Source organism: Stigmatopora nigra, chromosome 9 (genome assembly GCF_051989575.1).
Source record: "Stigmatopora nigra isolate UIUO_SnigA chromosome 9, RoL_Snig_1.1, whole genome shotgun sequence".
Lineage (NCBI taxonomy): Eukaryota > Metazoa > Chordata > Actinopteri > Syngnathiformes > Syngnathidae > Stigmatopora > Stigmatopora nigra.
This window is the reverse complement of record NC_135516.1, coordinates 12,264,019-12,283,706: the sequence shown is the minus strand read 5'-3', so window position 1 is coordinate 12,283,706 and position 19,688 is coordinate 12,264,019. Positions and strand designations below refer to the sequence as shown.

The window sequence follows — 19,688 nt, the reverse complement described above, 5'->3', positions numbered from 1 at the left end:
CTGGGTTTTATCGAACCCTAGGGGTTCGGTAAGTCCGTCTCAGAGGTTCAGGGGAGCCTCTGCCATCGACTCATCATGTTTATACACAATAATTTGACAATCACTGGCAACAGATGATGACGTGAAATGATAAACTTTTCCTACATTGTGCTACACTGGCCTCACTTGGCCACTATAAGTACTGCAAGACAAATGCTATTTTACAGGTGAAATGACTACATATTTTTGGTTATTTAAAAAAAATCTTCAACAAAACGTATTCATAATGGCAAAACAGTCATCATGATTAGGTGAATGATGGATGTATAGTTTTGTCTTATTCAAACAAGAAAAAAGTAGCCTCAATCAAAATATTTATTTGCTATGGAACAACTTGCAACTTAACTTCAATCCCTAAAAAACTTTAATCAAAGAAAAGTAGTGTTTAAATGCAGAAATAAGATTGAGACTTTTAAAAAGTAGTTTGTTTTTGGGCCAAACTTTGGGTCGGACATTTTCTTTATAGTACATTCATTTTCTGAACCGCTTATCCTTGCAAAGGGTCACGGGGGTGCTGAATCCCATCCCTGCCAACTATTGGCACCAGACAGGGGACACCCTAAATTGGTGGCCAGCCAATCACATGGCACAAGGAGACAAACAAACAATCACTTATAAATAGGTACAATTTAGCATCCAATTAGCCTAGCATGCATGTTTTTTGGGTTGTGGGAGGAAAGTGGAATACCCGGGGAAAACCCACGCAACACTTTTTTTAAAAACGTTGCTTCAAACAAAACATGTTCTCAAAGCTTTGTTTCCTGCTGTCATGTCAGCCAATCTCTTTAAACAAATCCGCATTGTCATATTTTTACAAGTATTACAGTACAGTAAATACATAGCTTGTGAACGCTGGAAAAAATGCTCCTATTTTTTCCATCATACTTCTTACAGTGTTTTATGCAGCAGTAAGTGAAGCGCATTAAAATACTAACTAAAGTTGTCTGTTTTTTTTCTCTTCACAGTACAAACAATATTTTAGCTTCAAAAAAATAAAAATAAAGGAACATTATCACACATAAAAGGCGTCTTCTGTCAATTTCATGAACCGAACGCACACTTTGAACTCATTTGCCGCCCCTGACGAGGTCCGACGTCCAATAAGAAGACATCTTAATCGCTGTCTGACCAGCCGAGCTCCATGGCGTCCATAGCGGCGGCCATGTTGATTTTGGATCCATGCCGCACGCTGCAGCTCTTGACAGAGTTCTGATTGGACGAGGAGCGCATGCTGACCTGCACCCCCGAGTGGCCCCTGACCCCCACCTGGCTCCTGACCTTGACCAGGCCCAGGTCGGCGGCGTCCACGTCGCCCATGCCCTCCAAGGACAGCATGTCCCCCAGGCCGGTCAGGGTCCCCTCGGCCTCTCCGAATCCGCCCGAGTACCCCCTGACCACGGTGGTGACCCTACTCCTCTGCATCCCCCCTCTCTCGGCGTCACCCTCCTCCCAGGTCCTCTCCTCGCGCTCCACCCTCCCCCCCGGGAAACTCCGCAGCGTGACCTGCACCCGTCCTCCCTCGCCGCTGCCCCCTTGGTCCCGGCGTCCCGGGCCCTCCTGGTCCGGGACGCCCTCCTCGTCCTCCTCTCCGAAACGCCCCTGTAGGCCCCGGAGCATGACGTGAAGCCTCCCGCCGTCCAGGGAGCCCATCCCCCGCTCCAGCTCGCCGTCGCCGTTGCTGAGCGTGCGCAGGAGGCTGCTAACGCCGGCGCTGCTCACACCCACGCTGTTGGAGTCTTGAGAATGCGAGCGGAAGAAGGAACCGGTGGAGCCCATGGACATTGGTGTGAAGAACTGATGAGAGAGGGCGGGGTCAATGTTTTGGATACAAGTAGTTCATTTAAGCATGGGTTAGTGGGCCGCTTTAACGTCAACTTGATTTTATGTGGACCATTTTAGATATAATTTAGATTTTTTTTTAGAAATTGATTTAAAACCATAGTCATTCATTTTCTGGACCTCTTATCCTCACAAGAGGGTTGCTGAGAAAGCCGGCCTCCATGCAGGTGCAACTCACCGGCGACATGTTGGAGCGATCCATCAGTAAGGAGGTGGGGCTGGACGCCATGTTGGAGCACTCCATCAGTCTCTCCTCCCACAGTCGCAGACGCCTCTCTCGCTCCTCCAGCTCCTTCTCTTTGGAATAGAGCTCCCTTTCCAGCTTCCGAAGGCGCTCCAGAGTCGATTCGATCTCACACCTGAGCAGCAAAATTGCCAACTTAACCGCAGTGCACTCTACGACCACCAGGAGCCGCCAAAGAGCACACACGACCCCCACGGCTTCATTTTCAAGGAACTGCACAACTGATCGTCTCAGTGTACTTGCATGTCGCCCATTGTTGACATACATGCCAAGCCGGTCGTGTCAAACCCACGGCCCGCGGGCCGAAAGAGGCCCGTTGTTGCTCATCATTGCTTGAGTCAATCGTTTTGGTGAAAGAATATTGTTTTGGTGTATGAGAAAGGTTTTTTGAGTGCGTTCACCTCCACTGGTCCTTGTTATGTAAAAAGGAGTTGCACTGATCGGGGAGTCGACTATCGTTAGCCATGGTCTCCAAGGTTGCCAGCACCTGTTTGAACTGTGGACGCTCCTGCGATGAAATAAATACGTCCGGTATGAGTTACAACATTTACTATGTGTGTTGTGTTGAAATAAAATGACATGTTAGCGGCAGGTTGACCTTTGGCTCGGCTTGCCAGCATTTCCTCATCAGCTCGGCAAAACTCGCTGGACAGCTGCTGGGGATGGTAAGCCGCTAGAGACGTACATAATACGACATTTCAGCCATTTTGAGGTGTTTAAAAAGAGAAAATGGGTAATATTGAAAAGTGGATTTCATGTCATGTTATGGTTGGAATAGTTTTCTGCTTAAATGAGTGGGCTGACTCATGTTTTTTTTTATCAAATAGCTCTGTTGCAAAATGGCCGACATACAACGACACACATGTCTATTGTCTAACAGTTTTCACCAGATTTCCTGGATATGGCAACATGATTTTTTCACTTTTATCGACGATTTACTGTGTCATCCGTTCATTCCAACCTTCCCATTTAAAACCAGATTGGACATCTATGACCGTCCGTACCCCTAAAAACATGACCATTTCCCTTTACAATAATACAAAACGCATAAAAAGTACAGCCACTCCAAGTTCCACTTTTCTTCCCGGGTCAGAATGAGTCCATAGTACCACGCGGTAAATGGAAACTGTTTTCCCTGAGGATTAATCCTAAAATATCCGCCACTGGGCGCGAAGAGCGAGATCAAGTAGGAGGGTCGGCGCGAGGGGGGGGGGGGGGGGGGGGGGGGGGATCAGAGAGATGCCGAGAACGAACTGGGCAGGAGGTTATTTAGGGAGAGGATTTGGACATTAGCCAACAACTACAAAAGAATCGTGTTCTTCAATTTGTTTGGCCCGCTCTACTTTCACGCTAGTCAAAAGGCCAAAGTCAAAACACCATCGCCAATAAACGTGGGCTTTCATTTCTTTTTTCCCCGAGCCGTAAAAAAAAAAAAAATGTCAGTGTAGCGAGATCCGGGTTGTCTCCGGCGAGGCCTTACGGGAGCACGCGACTGACATCAAGGCTAAAAATACTCAAGTGGAAAGCATGAGAGCATGGCATTGTGACTGTCTGTAAGTGGTCTAGTGAGTGCGGGCACCTCTTGTTTCTCCACCACCAGCCAAGCAACTTGGAGTCCTTCGAAACCCTTGAAGGGAACTTCTCGGGTCAGCATCTCCCACAGTACCTGAACGCAACACACCTAGCTTGGTCCTTTCACAGTTTGTAGAGTTGTTTTATTTTATGCCATATTGCAAATATTGTTTTGTCGTGATTGTTTTTTACAGGCTTGCTCCTATGTGATTTATTTTTTATTTTTTGGCATGTTAAGGGGCAACCCAGGTTGTTGTTGTTTTTGTGTACACTTGACTTGAAGTCCTACCACTGTGTTAATAATGAACCAATCAGCTTGAAATTTGGTAGTGATGTAGCGTAGGTCGATATGGATCAATCCTTGGTGCTTGATTTTTTTGGGGGGAGGGGGGCTGTCAATTGGCTACTATGGCTGTTGTTGTTCTTGTGGATACTTAAGTCAAAGTCCTACCACTGTGGCGTTAATAAACCGATAAGCTTGAAATTTGGTAGCTATGTAGCCTAGGCTGCTATCTATTGATTCTTGGTGGTCAATTTTTTTTTGGACAGCACTGGACTTAAATCACATGAACCCTAACGTAAGGTGTATCCCATGACCTCTACCCAAACCCATGTCCGTTTTGAAGATTATTTGGAAGTATCTCACTCACCACGCCGTACGAATACGTGTCGCAGGTTTCCGAGACGGGCAGGCTCTGAATGACCTCGGGTGCCATCCAGGGAAAAGTGCCCACCACGGTCATGTGGGTAGTGTGGGACAAAAACTTGGACGCGCCAAAGTCACAAATCTGAAAAAAAAATGAATAAGAATAAATATAAGATCAGATTTCAGTTGAGCCAATCAACACTTACCTTGAGAACTTTGTCCGCGGTCATGACAACTACAAAAACAAGGCAGCGTTAAAAAATGACATATAAATTAAAAATGGAAGATGGGCAAAAATGGCGTCAATACCATTGCGGGATTTCAGGTCTCTGTGGATGACTTTGATAGGAGCTTCTGCGTGAAGGTAGTGCATTCCTTATGTATTGTTATTATAAGAAAAGAGGGAAAATCATAGTTACTGATTTGTACAGTTTGGAGAAATTTTTTTGTTTTGGTATTTATTTGATGAAATAGTAGCCAATGTTTGGGTCAATTATTTTTAACATGAATCCACTTACATGTTCATATATGCAAAACAATTGTATCTAGGGTTAATGATATTTTGCATGGGTTTCATCTGATTCCATACAAATTGTGGATTAAGCCAATAAATAAATAATTAAAAAAGTATATACCTTTTGCCATTTGTATGGCCCACATCATAATTTGTTCCATGTCCATCTCTTCACTCTGCTCGCTCGACAAGTACTCGTATAGAGAGCCTCCACTTGCATATTCTAAAAATAATAATAATAATAACAATAACAGTAGTAATTTTTACTTCATCTTAATACAAGGAACCATATTGTGAAATAGTTATGAAATGTTATGTTATGAAATGCTCACACTAGTCAAAAGATAGACTGGAAAATCTTACTGATGGTTCATAAAATATTTAATAGGCCAAAATACAATGTTTGGTTTGTTGACATATATAAAAGTCAGATGTAAATCTTTGTAGGCAAGTGTCATGTTTTCTTGGGCTTTTTCTTGTGAGTAGGTGGTTTTATTTTTTTTACTTATGGTACCTGAATTAATTGCCTGGCTTGGCAGTTTTGGTTTATTCTTGATGATCACGATAAGACTAAATATGAAACGTGATTGCGTTTTTCAAGGAACGTTCGGTGGCCGACTCGTATGTTGACTCACGGTAGAGCATCGCATCCTCTTCCGATTACAACATGCGGCTATCGGTTTCAAATGTGCTGCCAAAAAAAGCAGCAAGAAGTCACCAGTCGACTCAAATCGCTTGCTTGAGCGCGTTCGCTCATCAGTAAGTCGGCCCACTTTTTTTGCTACGGGCAATGTGGGCAACTGCCCAGGGTGCAATCTAAGAAGGGGTGCAGAGACCCATCAAAAAATTATATTATACTACTTATCTAGACTGTTATCACTCATTTCCACCTTCAAGTTAGTACCATACAATGTCTGCTCTGAAATGAGCTTCCCCTAGTGTCAGTAATGTGTCACTGCATCCAGTCTACAAATTTATTATGATAGTGTATATGGTGAAAGGTCAAGTTTGATCTAAAACATCTGGTACAATATGAGCATTGATTTTAGATTATACTCATCATGTTTGAATTTATATAATAATAAATAAATGATATAAATAAGAAATAAATCATATGGGTTTGTATGTTGTGTTTTAGAAGGTTGTTGTTAATTAGACAAGGATAGCCGTCCAAGCCAATGAACCCGGTTAAACGGATTGGACGTCCGTGTTCTGAAAACGGGTCGAGACGGACCTGTGACGATTCCGTAGTTGGGAGATTCCAGCACGGCTCCATAAAACTGAATGATGTTCTTGTGACTCAGGACGCTGAGAATCTCAGCCTGTGGGGGGTGGAGAGGGAGGGATGGGGGGGGGGAGGCATGGGCGGGAGGTAGAGAGAGGGGGAGGTTGTTAGCTTCCTCTGCCTGTTCTCCCATAAAGGCAACAAAGCAACTTCATCTTTCTAATAATCAAATGTCAATTATTAGTTGGAAGTTAGCCTGACAGCTCTTGGGTTCTGGGTTCAAATCCAGGTTGGTCCACCTGTGTGGAGTTTACATGTTCTACCCGGGCTTTTGTGGGTTTTCTCCAGGTACTCTGCCATCCTTCCAGAGATTCCAAATACGTGCATGCTAGGCTAATTGGACACTCTCAAGCTATGATTAGTTGTCTTTTGTGTCCTTATACCCCGCCATTGGCTGTCCACCAGCACCCCCCGCGACCCTAATGAGGATCAAACTGTCCAGGAAATGAATGAATGAATGAATGAAAGAAAAAGTTGAAAGTGGAAGTTGAATCTGTACCACCACCACGGGGTTAAATACAAAAATAGCAACGAGTGTGATGGCCCCCAACGCGTACATTTTTCCACATGGGCCCACCCTCCGTGCGTTGTTTATGCGTGGGTGAGAAGAAAATGAAGTATGACAATTTGTCATGGTCCAACCTACTTGAGTTGACATTGTTTCTTTGTGCTGCCACAACAACAAATACCAACGCAGGTCTGCAATTTCCTGACACAGAGATTCACGGGGGTCTTAAAGTGGCAGCTCGGGGCCCGAATGAAGCCCGCCAGATAATTGTTTAGATTTTTACTTCTATGTGTGGAGAATACAAGAGTTTTTTTTCATGTAAAAGGGAAGACTACAGCTCTGGGATGAGCTAACACAGCTGAAGCTAATGCTAATGCTAATTTGGATGGATTTTGAACCAAAAAGATTCCCCTGAATGACAACAGCTTGTACTTCAAATAAATATGATGTATAGAACAAACATTTTCATTTCCAAATGTAGCTAGTAAACATTTCATGATTCAAAAATTGGAAAAAACTAAAAAAAACGACCAACTAGAATGAATATCGACTTATAAATGATATGTACTAGTGGTTTCCTCATCATTTGAGCTTAAACTCTAAATTCCGAGAGTTTTGAGTACAAAGTTATTCAAAAAAACATGCCAGCTATAGCCGCCATGTTTGACTTCCCAGACCGTTGTAAACAACTTTTTCATGGCCATACGCGTCATTTATGACTTGGTTTTATATTACTACTCCGCTAACACTTAGCAGCTAGTCCATTGATTTCAATATGCTCCATCCAATCAGCTCAAAATTAGCTTCCCCTTTATAACAATTTTCTTACACATCACCTATGACCCAAAAACATTGAATTTCTTAAAAACAAAACAAGAAACTCAAACTTAGATCACTTCCTAGCAACTATTTTCCACTTTTTTGTGGGTTTTATCCATCAAAAACTACGATTTGTGCGTGAGTGAAGTCCATTCTATCAGATTGAGTAAAGCACCCCCAGAGATGAGACTTTAAGACCCCTGTATTAAGATATAAATAGCAGGTCTGGAACTTTTAGAGTTTGACGTCAGTACAAAATTTACCTCGTTTGCTGCCATTGGTGACGATCGCCGTCCCATCCCTTCGAAGCGGGAAGTCGGCAGCTGATCCGACGGCCTTCCCGCTTCGAAGGGATCGGACGGCACCAAGACCCCCAACTCCCCGTGTACCTCTTTATCGATCTTCAAGAGTTTCTTGACGGCTACTTCCTTGTCCTGGGAAATCCATAACGCCCTGTAGACACTCCCAAAACTGCCGCCGCCGCAGTTTTCATAGAAGAGTAGGTCTTCGTGCTTTATCTGCACAAACGACGAGCCGGAGGACGACATTGCATACTGGCGCGCACGCACACACACACACACTTGACCCCAAAGCGTGCACGCTTGACCCCCCCGGGTGACCTGCGGACGGCGAGGTCGAGGGTCGGAGATGAGCGCCGATGTGCGCCGGATGAGTTACTGAGGAGAAACTGAAAAGGGCTGGAAAGAGGGAGAAGGGCGTAGGGTGGGGGGGTGACAAGGAGGGAGGACCCGGGGGCGCCGTAGTCCGAGGGAGGTCCGAACCGGTTGTGTTGTGCGGCCTACAAGTGGACAGTCGTGGTATCGCGCCGGCAAGGGATGGAGAATTAGCGTTAGTGCCATTTGGAGGTTTATATTCAGGTGGAAAAAAATAGGTGTTGTGATTGGCTGGAAAGTTATTTGGGATCGGGGATAGGCTCCAGCACCCCCCGCGACTTTTGTGAAGTTAAGTGCTGTGGAAAATGAATGGATAAAAAGGGGTGTGGAATGGTGGAAGAGATTTATGTGGTAGTCATTTATCTTTCGTTGGCTTCATGAGGTTGGTGGGGGTGCTGGAGCCTGAAATGATAACCAGATTTAGTCTAGTTGAGAAAATGTTTTCTGTGTCAAAGGTTTCTACTCTTGAGGAGAAGCGAGTGTTGTGGCACGTCGGTGTTTCGGTTACGCTTTGCTGTGTGTGTGTGTGTGTGTGTGTGTGTGTGTGTGTGTGTGTGTGTGTGTGTGTGTGTGTGTGTGTGTGTGTGTGTGTGTGTGTGTGTGTGTGTGTGTGTGTGTGTGTGTGTGTGTGTGTGTGTGTGTGTGTGTGTGTGTGTGTGTGTGTGTGTGTGTGTGTGTGCGTGTGCTCGGCAGCAGATTCGCTGTTCAAATATGGTCAGTGGCATCCAGGGCATTCCTTTTTCCTGGATGAGTGTGGCTATATAAAGTTCTCTCTACTCTGCGTGAGTGCACACACACACTCAACACAAACACACACACACACACACACACACACACGCACACACACGCACATGCACACAGACTTTAAAGTGACAGACAGTAAATCAGTTTCCAGTAAGCACAGTTGGCTCAAATGCTCCACTCTGCTGTGCAAAAGTTGGGTTTGGGAGGTCACTCTTTAACTGCCATCGACTTTGCCAAATGTCCAATCCATTTTTACTCCCATATTACAATAAAAGAAAAAATTGCAATGAATTGCAACTTGACAAAACAAAATGTAACTTTTTTTTAAAGTGACAATTATGATTGTTAGAAATGTACTTAGTATTCACTAGAGGACTAGTGGTAAAAAAATGTAACCATTTGTGACTATAATGACTTTGACGCTAATTTGAGTAAAAAATGACTATTTTGCAAAGAATTGCCACTATATAGACTAAAAGTAGACTTTTGGTGGCCAGTATTTTTTTCAAATATGTTGTTTCAAGCTCGTCCAGAAGGAGGTGCTTTGGATCCGTCAAAAGTATGGCTAGCTAGCTAGCTAGCGCTAGCAACTTCATTGAAATATGTGAACTCTGACTAGAACTTTTTTTTCCCATTATTAGTGCTGCTTTTTGTCTCCTGGTCCAACTTTCACTACTGAAATGAATACCTTTGTTCCACTCGCAAGATTTTCCTACTTACGACTCTTTTGTTCTTTTGCCACGTTTGTAAATCACCAAAAACAATTGTCCAAGATATTTCTGCTATTAAAAAGGGCCACATTTAATTGAAGGGCCTTTGATCGATTGAATACAACATGGACACCTTTAACACTATGTACATCCCTTAAAGCAGGTTTATATCCACTTGATTGGATTGTTCAACTCTATCCAAGATATTACATACTTTGATTCATATTTTTGTCATGTGTACTCCCCATTAATACAGATTACAACTACTATTTCCAAAAAAATGGACTGCGTCACTGCCTAATGTTAGTCAATGTGTTGACATTTCGTCATCACAGATACAATACGGGATGGGCTGTGATTTTTTTCGCAACAGGTGTTCAGTCTGAATCAGCCCTTTGCACACCTGGATGATGTCATTGGCACCTGGGAGTGCAAATTACCATCCATTGCCAGCTCAAAAAGCAATTGTGCAATGTGCTGACGTATTGCATGAAAATTAGACTCGTTTTAGTCATAGCTAGTACGTGTGTGTGTCTGTGGATAAATGTATAATCTTGGTTGTTTGTTTTACGTCGTTTAGCAAAATATAGGTGAGCTTGCTCTATGAACGATATGGATGTTGAATGTGAACTTTCTCCTTTAAAAGACAAATCTATGAAATAGGTGACAAACCTACTCAAGTCTCACTAACCTAAAATACATGTGACGTCATTTTTAATCGACCTATTGTCCTGCCAAGACACTTGTTTACTTTTATCGCAGTACATTAATATACTCAGTTCTTCCTTTTTTTATTTATGCATTTTCATAATATGTAGACTTCTGTTGAGTACACAATTCGGATACTTTGCCACCCCTGTCCACTTGTCCAAAACTAGTAGCTGTTTTTCGAGTTTGAGACTAGGGAGCCGACATTACGTCAGCTTGTAGCCCGTCGCACTTTGTTTTTTTTGTTTTGTTTTCATCACTGAGTCAAGTTCGTGTGACAAAAGGGCCGGCAGGCAGTCCAAAGCTCGTCTGGTATGCAGGGTGAGACCCCCGGAGCACTACCATCATTCAGGAATTCGGAAAGTTTCCTTCCATATATGGACTTTTTCATATCAATTGACACTTAAACGAATAAAAGAGAAGAGGAGGAGTATGGATCGATTGACAAAGGATATGTGCTGAGGCAAGATTGTTACCAGTTCGGCTCGTTTGTATGGTTCTACACACACCCACGCGCACACTTCACCGCCAAGTAAAAGCAGTAGAGGGAACGCTCTTGGTTCTTTGAGTCTCACTCTTTGGACAAAACAGTGAGTGCTTTCCAATTGGTAGCCGTCAAAGAGAAAGGAAGTATTTAGTCCAACCTCCATCCACGGCCAAGTTATTTTCCTCACTTTTTAAGTTCTAAACGTCTTCTTTTGCACTCACTTGAACACGTCCAACTCTCACAATGAGCTTCAACCGAGGTCCCGCTTACGGCTTAACCGCGGAAGTCAGAAATAAGGTGCGTAAACTTTTAATTCCTCCGAAAAATGTAAATCACTGGAACTCGTCGGAAACTTTTTTTGCGCATCTTAAAGTCGTCGTTGCGCTTTTTCTGCATTCGCAAAACTGCAGATCCTCCATTTTGATGCGCCTCTTTAGTGGCTGTGGGAAACTTGAGTCTTTGGCTGCTTTTTAAAGAATTACTTTAGGAATCTTACTGCCTAAAAATCGACATTTTTCTTAAAGTCGTTCTTCATTTCACCGCAGTGATTTAAAACTGATAATGAAATGAATAAAAAAACAAAAATAAAAACCATAACATGTCTTACCGAATATGTGCAAACTACTTCAAAGTAGTCATTGGGCGTTGTCCACACCCCCCAAAAAACGTCGTGGCATATTTTTTAAATCACTTTTACTCGTATTTTAGCATTTCTGCAAATGTGCACGTCCACATTAATGCATAATGCAATTCGCACATGAATCCATTTTGCGGATCGGACTTCCAAGTTTGAACGCAAAATAATCCTTATTTTCGTTTAAAAGTTACGCTCTCAACTTTACACAAAGACTGCCTTTTTTGTTGTTGCTTGAATGAAGGCCCAGTGTGGAATGTGTCTCCTAAATGACCCTTCCTTGTTGGAAACTTGTGGAGAAAGTTTGCGAAAGTGCCCCTCAAGCATCCGGATCCACTTAAAATAGAAAAGCAGACGATGGAGACGTTTCTTGGCCACTGTATTTAATAAGGTGTACTTTTGTTGTTAATTGGAGAGCAGAAGATGACAAATTAGGGGGCGGGGGCGGGCGGATACGTTGATTGGTCCAGCCAAGTGTCAATCAAAATTATGGACATACAAAAGTTGAATCCAAATTTAGTTGAAAAGAGTGCGGATTTCCAACTAAAAATCTCGACCATAAAGTAACATAACATTCAAAATTATGCTAAGATTAGTCAATCATCAAAACTATTGTTTTTGGAAGCCCTTAAAAAAAAGTTTAAAATCTGAGAAACTTGCTAACAAAAGTGTGCAAAATATCTTGACTCAATTTAGCATCTTTGGCTTGTTTACAAAGGCGAAAATTGAACATAGACATTTCAAAAGTAGATGCAACATTAAGGGAGGAGCTCTATAGATGTTGACATTGGTATTTCCTGCCATCAATGACGTCGCACTTGCACTCTAAAATGTTAGGAATTCACCTCCACTTTCCTCTTATTTTTCCAGGTTTTTTTGTGTTAAAACCGCTGCTGACAATTTTCCAATAACGTCAAAAGGCAATTTGGTGTCAGGTTTAACGTGGACTGCTGCGGTTGTTCACATTCCTCACATTCAACATATCTCTGGAAATCACATGTGGAGGGCTCGTTTTGCTCTTTGTGGGGCAATTAAGTAGCTGCTGTTTGTTTTTGTCTACAGGGATTAAAACGTAATTCAGGCATTCCTGAACCGTGGCATCTGGAAGCTAAACACTGGCACAATTTGTTGGACTGTGCTTATTTTCCGGTTCACTTTCTAATTCTCTTTTGCAGGATGTGGACAGTTGAGTTTCAGTTTCACGTTAGAGCCAGTTTTGGATTATTATTCCACTGGGAGGAATTGTTTATTAATATTCACCATTGTTGACCTCAAAATCCTTCTTTTCGAACCTCCTCCTTTTTTCACTGTCATCAACTGCCAGACATATATAAATAATATTTTTTTGTAAAGTTAGACTTAATTTATCTAATATCACAAAAGAAACTATATTTTACAATAAATATATATATTTTATCTTTACATAAAGAACGGGTTAGGTTCAATACTCCGTTTCATGTTTATATTGCTTTTAAAATATATATTAAAAAAAATAAAAACTTTAAATGGTGTCTTTGAACTCTTAAAGAAACAGTATAAAATATTTGATTAGGCTAGTCTTTGATGACTTGTGTTAATGAACCTAAGTATAAAATGACTACAAAATAACAGTAGAATCATCTTAATAGTCCAGTGATTTTGTTTTTCACAAAAATATTTCAAAAAATAACTTTAAATGGTGTCTTTGATCTCTTAAAAGTAAGAAACAGTAAAAAAAAAACAACAACAGATGACTTGTTTTAATGAACCAAAGTATAAAATGACTACAAAATAACAGTCATATCATCTTTATCGTCCATCTATTTAGTTTTCCACAAAAATATTTCAACATTTTCATAATTTTTGGTTCAAACGATTGTCTTGATTTGCATATGAAATAGTTCAGTCGACTCATTGACCTGGCGATGACTGTCAAAATGATTCTTTGTGGCAGCTGTAATTTGCAGTGTGGGAGAAAGAAACAAAGAAAGAAAACCTGTTCTACTTTTCAAACTCACCTTGAATGGATACTTTTTTTAGAGGCTCAATAACATTAGAAGAGCTTGATAGAAAAACACACCCTTGTACACATTTAGCCTTCGAATAGACCAGCCTGTTCTCGCTTTGATTATTTAGTAAACAGGATATCCTTTCTGGTGTGTGTGTCGGTGTGTTTTAGTCAGCATTACGTCTTAAAAAAAGAAACTTAGTTTAATAATAATATATTTTTTACGGGAGAAAAGAATAAGCAGAAAGCATTGTGAGGGTAATTTTATCATGGAATGACCCTGAAACCCAATACACAATCAAAATAAATGCAGTTTTTACTGTGCCAAATTCATCTTTTATGACTTTGCCTTGACATAGTGAGTCAACTTTTGGGGGTGGAAAAGAAAAATGACTTCCCAAGGAATTCTAATGACCTCCTGACCTGTCTTCCTGGACAGATTGCGTTGAAATACGACCTCCTGAAGGAGGAGGAGTTGAGGAGCTGGATCGAGGATCTGACGGGCGAATCCATTGGCGATGACTTTCATAACGGCCTCAAAAGTGGCGTTATCCTGTGCCAGTAAGTGGAAATGCTACAGGCTCTCTTGTGGTCAACCTTGACATTTGCTTCAAATTCCTTTTTATTTTCTTTCTCCATTTCTCAGGCTTATTAATAAACTCCGGCCCGGTTCTGTGAAAAGCATCAACCGTTCATCTCTCAACTGGCATCAAGTGAGTAGGTGCACGTTAGCGTTAGCATTAGCGTGGTTGTGGTGACAAAAGATGTGTTAATGACTCTCCAAAAATATCAACAATATTGAAAGATCTTATGTGGTCATTAAAAATACATATTTTTATTCCAATAAGGCTCAGATTTGAACAAAAATTGTAGTTTGAAAATTATAACATAGCTTTTACGCTTAATACTATAGGTTACGCTACGTCAGAAAGTGCTAACGGAAACTAGCATAAAGCAAGAGTACTCAAATCTTCAGGTACTATTTGAAAAAAGAAAATATTGACTTTAAGAGGCACTGTGAGTTCATTGGCACTTGCCACATGACAGATGGAAGTAACAAATGGTTTGGTTGTGCAAATTACAGACCACTAAACATTCCTAAGATCCAACTGGAAAGCTTGGTCGTACTTGAACTTTTTTTACAGGCACTAATCTTCATTCTGTCATTTTGATTTTAGCTGGAGAATTTGACCAACTTTGTGACGGCCATCAAAGCGTACGGCCTGAAGCCCCATGATACTTTCGAGGCAAATGACGTGTTTGAAAATGGCAACAAAACGCAGCTACAGACTACACTGCTAGCGCTAGCTAGTATGGTGAGTATTATACACATTGCAAGTGACTGGTGGATCTTCTATAATGGCTTTTTGTGCAAATAATTCTATTACAACTCCTACAAGGAATAATTTTACCCCTCCTGCTTGAAAAATAAAATACTTTTTAAAGTTTACCACGGTTATTTTCACTTATAGTCAGTAAAATGAGATGTTAGGTGCTAGCTTAAGGCTGTTTGTCAAACTCGGTTCAAATTCAATGTTAAACAAATGAGATGAAAGGTGTTTAAATAGCAAACTCTTGAACCAAACTGCCATTTTAACTAACAAAGTTAGTTTAATGCTAATGTGTAACTCTATAAGAAAATGTTAGTAGTGACGTTGGGGCAATTGGAAACCTTTCAACAACTGTAAAAAACACAAAAGCATCAATTTGTGGACATTTTTCCTCCATAACACAAAATTAAGCTTTGCGATTTTTTTTAAATGTATTTTTTTTCTTAAGTAGAGGCATGTGATTCCAAACTGTTGTTTATTGATGCAATTTAACCTTGTACTTTTTGCACAGGCAAAGACCAATGGCACCCAATCGCGAGTTGACATTGGCGTGAAATATGCCGACAAGCAGAAGAGGACATTTGATGATGAGAAAATGAAGGCTGGACAATGTGTTATCGGCCTCCAGGTAAACATCACATATTTTCCTTGCTTTTCAGAAGTTCTCTTATCCAAAATAATTACCTTCAGTCAGCCAGCAGGAGGCAGATCACTGCCCAATTTCCTTTGTTACCTCACCTTGAAGTTATTACACAGAAGGGATTGTGTGTCGTGCTACTGAAAGTTCAGAGTTCTGATAGCTGTAGGAAAAAAGCTGTCCTTTAAGTCTATTTGTCCTTACTTTGTGAGACCTGAAGCGTCTGCCTGAACTTAACTCCTGAATTTACATCTTGACGTTTTTACAATACAATACTCCTTTTAAATGAACTAAATAGTTATGTGTTCCTCGTTGCTATGGTTTCAGGGTTTGTGATGGGAAGTCTTATGACTGTTGATTGCTATCAATGGCAGCCAATGAGTTAAGAAATAGAAGAAGAAAAAATTGCCTTCAGGGTAGCTTCATGGGTGAAACTATTGTGAAAGCACAGTATGTCATGAGCTCATGTTACGGCATACTTCGTGTCAGAGCTGCTCATTGTATTGCTACTTAAAGCTGGCTGTTGTTGTTGATATTACTGCGTTTGTCACAAAGGAGCATTTCAGTTTAACTTCCCTCAACTTGACATGTCTTGACATCTGACCTCGTTTTACAAGAAAACCAATTCTAGGCAAGGTGGTGTTTAAACATGCACTCTTATTGCCGACAGATAGTATTTTATTCCAAATAAAACACTGAATAAATGTCTTTAAAAGACGATGTACTGGACATGAAAAAAATCATCTATTATCATATCTATATCATCTATTTTTACACTTTAATGTACAGTATATATGATTTTCTTTGTGTATTTGGCTCAATAACAGTCCGTCTGCATTTTTCTGTTTGTGTTTTTTTAGATGGGGACCAACAAATGTGCCAGCCAAGCAGGTATGAGTGCTTATGGCACCAGGAGGCATTTGTATGACCCCAAGAGTCAAATGCTGGCCCCCATGGACCACACCACCATTAGTCTGCAGATGGGAACCAACAAGGGAGCCAGCCAGGTAAGGAAAAAATATATAATATGTTTTATATACCATATTTTTGTATCTTATATCCCTAATATGCTTTTTTAAGCATATCTAGTGGCATTTTTTCACCACTTCAGGGTCAATTACAGTTTACAGTCATATTAAAAACTGACACAGTACATAATTTAACATCATTTTTTGGCAATACCCATCATCACATTGTGAAGATACAGCCAACTTGTCACAAAACTAGCAATGGAAATTTCCCTTTTGGCTGTCTACCAATGTCATGTTGAGTCTTGTATAAAGGGAGTTTGCTGACCTTTTTTTTAGTTGTTAAAAGAGTGCACACTTGTCATCAGTGAGTAACAATCAAGGAATTGAAAAAGAAAAGAAATGCTTGTTCTTGAGCGCTTGGTTTAGTACCCTCCTTGTTTCTTTTCAGGCCGGAATGACCGCACCGGGGACGAGACGCGCCATTTACGACCACAAACTGGGCACGGATAAGTGCGACAACAGCACCATGTCCCTCCAGATGGGTTACAGCCAGGGAGCCAATCAGAGCGGCCAAAACTTTGGTCTGGGCCGGCAGATCTACGATGCCAAGTACTGTTCCAAGGGAGCCGTCATGGATGAAACTAATGGAGCAAGTGGAGCCTACATCCCAGACTACCAAGATGAAGGTTACCAAGGTTACCAAGAGGAGGAGCAGGTGTATAGGGAGGATGAGACTGATTATTAGAGAAAGGAAAGATTGTGGAAAACGGGGAATGCTCGGCTAAAAAAAAGAGGAAAAAATAACAAAACAAAAAGAGAAAAACTCTGAGGAAGATGTTTTAGTTTTATATCCTAAAGGATGTTACAATGTAGTATTCCAGTTTGTTACACATATCAAAATGAACTGTATTCTTGTGATTTTAGTTCCCTTTTTAAAAAAAAAAAAATCTGGAAATTGGTTACAAAAGCCAAGCTATGGATCTTTATGTGTAGTATTATTTTTTAACAGGGAAACTTTTGGGGGGAGGGGCTAATTTTGGCCCCTCCCCTATGGTTTTACTCAATTTGTGTGTTTAGGGAAATTTAAGGGCACCATAATTTTAAAATACCAAGACATCACAATTAATTTTCTGGAAGTTTACTTTTGAACACGGTATCACTTTTCATATATTAACGTGAAGTATATTTTTTTGTTGACTGTGTAACCAGTTCTACTTGTTTGACAAAAAAGGGGGTGGAGTTAAAATATAATTACACAATCCATTTTTTTTTAACATTCCACATATGAATACTGGATTTTTTTCTAGAAACATTCCTTGATACAAACAATTTGTCTTATTTATGCATAGTCGGGTCCATTTTTTTGTTCTACCATGACTCTTTAAATTTTATGATATCACTATGTATGTAGTATTGTTTTCCTGTTGGAGTTAATTGCTGCCATTTGATTAAAAAAACGGCTTATGAACTTACCTGCTAATTTGTATGTTACACTTAGGAAAAAAATGCGACAACTGCTCTTAATTGGATTTTAAAGGTTTAATTTATCATAAGAGAAATGTATCACAATCTGTCAATTGTCATTATACCGCTTTAGTTGTCTATGTGTACAGAATAAATTAGCAAGTGTAGTTGATGTTCATGTTACAAATGTAATAAATGTGTATTCCTTATTTGGTGCTGTTTGGATTTTCTTCCTTGGTTTGGGCTACTAGACGTTTATAAATCAAGATTTTGGACCAGAATCTTATTTTAATATTTATTAAGTACAACTATGCAAGGTAATTCATAATACCTGGAAATATTTATTAAGTAGAACTATGCAAGGTAATAAATAATACCTGGAAAGCCAACTTTCCTCTTGTTATTCTACTGAGAGAACAGTAAGTAGTGGAAAGTATAATATAGTTTTGTACTGATGAATTACAATATGCACTCAACATTTATTTCGAAAACATTCTCCATAAAATCGACTTTTATTGCCATCTAGCGTATATAGTGAAAATTACCACAGTTAAAAAAAAAAAAAAGGATGTGACTGAAATCACGCGATATTAAGAAGAACGAGAATTCAAGCTCCCTTTTCCCCCGGAATTCTCGGCAAGATGGTAGGTTTAAATTCACCGTATAGCTTTCAAAAGCCATCTGAATTAATCTGAGTTACCCAGCAAACGTTGACGATATATCAAAGTATCGATCGATCTTTTGACTTTATTTACATCTCCGCAGCCATAAATCGTTTGTATATATGTCTCCAAAATATGGCAACTGGCGGTATGGTTTAGTGATTTGCTATGCTAGGCTAACTGCTATCCGTGGTACCGTATGGAATATTTAGGCGCAGGCAGTATTTTATTTGATGTCGCATGAATATCAAACTACATTTTGTAACATTTGAAGTGAACTCTAAATGTCGGATGTTTTTCAGGCGGATACAGAGCTCAAGAAGAAGCGTACTTTCAGGAAGTTCACCTACAGGGGTGTTGACCTGGACCAGCTTCTGGACATGTCCAAGTAAGTTGGACACTAAAGGACATGGCATGCAGTCTCGCATTGACGGCGATAGACGTCCATTTGGACTGAGAGGAATGGCATCGTCCCAAAGTTTCAATGGATTGGACATGTCTGTAATTTTTTGGACACAGAATGTAGATGTCAAACATCCTGATGTAGGAACGTGCAATGCAACTTGTTATTGAAATATTTATATTTTAATTCCAGTGTGGTTGCAATACAAAAATGGTCATGTTTTGTTCTTTCCTTGCAGTGAGCAGCTCATGCAGCTTTATTGTGCCCGCCAGAGGAGAAGGCTCAACCGCGGCCTGCGCCGTAAACAGCAGTCCCTCCTGAAGCGTCTGCGTAAGGCCAAGAAAGAAGCTCCACCCATGGAGAAACCCGAGGTGGTCAAGACTCATTTGAGGGACATGGTCATCCTCCCTGAAATGGTTGGTTCCATGGTTGGTGTCTACAACGGGAAGACTTTCAACCAGGTTGAAATCAAGGTGAGTTTTAGGAACGAGCAGCCTAATGGCTCAACCTATAAAGTACAACACAGACGTCAGCACCATTATTATGATCATGAACCTCCTTTTTGTTTTCCTCAGCCTGAAATGTGTGGCCACTACTTGGGCGAGTTCTCCATCACCTACAAGCCCGTCAAGCACGGTCGCCCCGGTATCGGAGCTACACACTCTTCCCGATTCATCCCCCTGAAGTAAAATGGCTGTCCACTTTGTATAAATAAAGCAAAAATGGCTACTCCATAGAACATGTCTGCTTGTTTTTTTTTTCCTAATCAATTACATTGCACACATCTTGGGAAATATTTCAGAGAGGATG

General features: G+C 40.8%; 3 protein-coding genes across 3 annotated transcripts; 2 read left to right on the top strand and 1 right to left on the bottom strand.

Annotated features, from left to right (window-relative positions):
• Positions 1–336: 336 nt before the first annotated feature.
• On the bottom strand, positions 337–8,125 carry map3k20b (mitogen-activated protein kinase kinase kinase 20b). Its single transcript, XM_077724519.1, has 11 exons — positions 7,856–8,125; positions 6,089–6,176; positions 4,976–5,077; positions 4,650–4,715; positions 4,547–4,575; positions 4,345–4,482; positions 3,702–3,788; positions 2,721–2,795; positions 2,524–2,630; positions 2,057–2,237; positions 337–1,833 (listed from the first exon to the last, which is right to left on the bottom strand). Exons 1-11 carry the CDS (start codon positions 8,012–8,014, stop codon positions 1,153–1,155), a joined length of 1,713 nt encoding a protein of 570 aa, XP_077580645.1. The 5' UTR covers positions 8,015–8,125; the 3' UTR covers positions 337–1,152.
• A 2,674-nt stretch (positions 8,126–10,799) lies between these two features.
• On the top strand, positions 10,800–18,022 carry cnn2 (calponin 2). The gene is made up of 7 exons (XM_077724697.1): positions 10,800–11,086; positions 13,850–13,971; positions 14,057–14,123; positions 14,589–14,726; positions 15,253–15,369; positions 16,239–16,385; positions 16,798–18,022. Exons 1-7 carry the CDS (start codon positions 11,033–11,035, stop codon positions 17,092–17,094), a joined length of 942 nt encoding a protein of 313 aa, XP_077580823.1. The 5' UTR covers positions 10,800–11,032; the 3' UTR covers positions 17,095–18,022.
• Positions 18,023–18,377: 355 nt separating this feature from the next.
• On the top strand, positions 18,378–19,617 carry rps15 (ribosomal protein S15). The gene is made up of 4 exons (XM_077724331.1): positions 18,378–18,457; positions 18,778–18,863; positions 19,117–19,351; positions 19,454–19,617. Exons 1-4 carry the CDS (start codon positions 18,455–18,457, stop codon positions 19,565–19,567), a joined length of 438 nt encoding a protein of 145 aa, XP_077580457.1. The 5' UTR covers positions 18,378–18,454; the 3' UTR covers positions 19,568–19,617.
• The last annotated feature ends 71 nt before the right edge of the window (positions 19,618–19,688 follow it).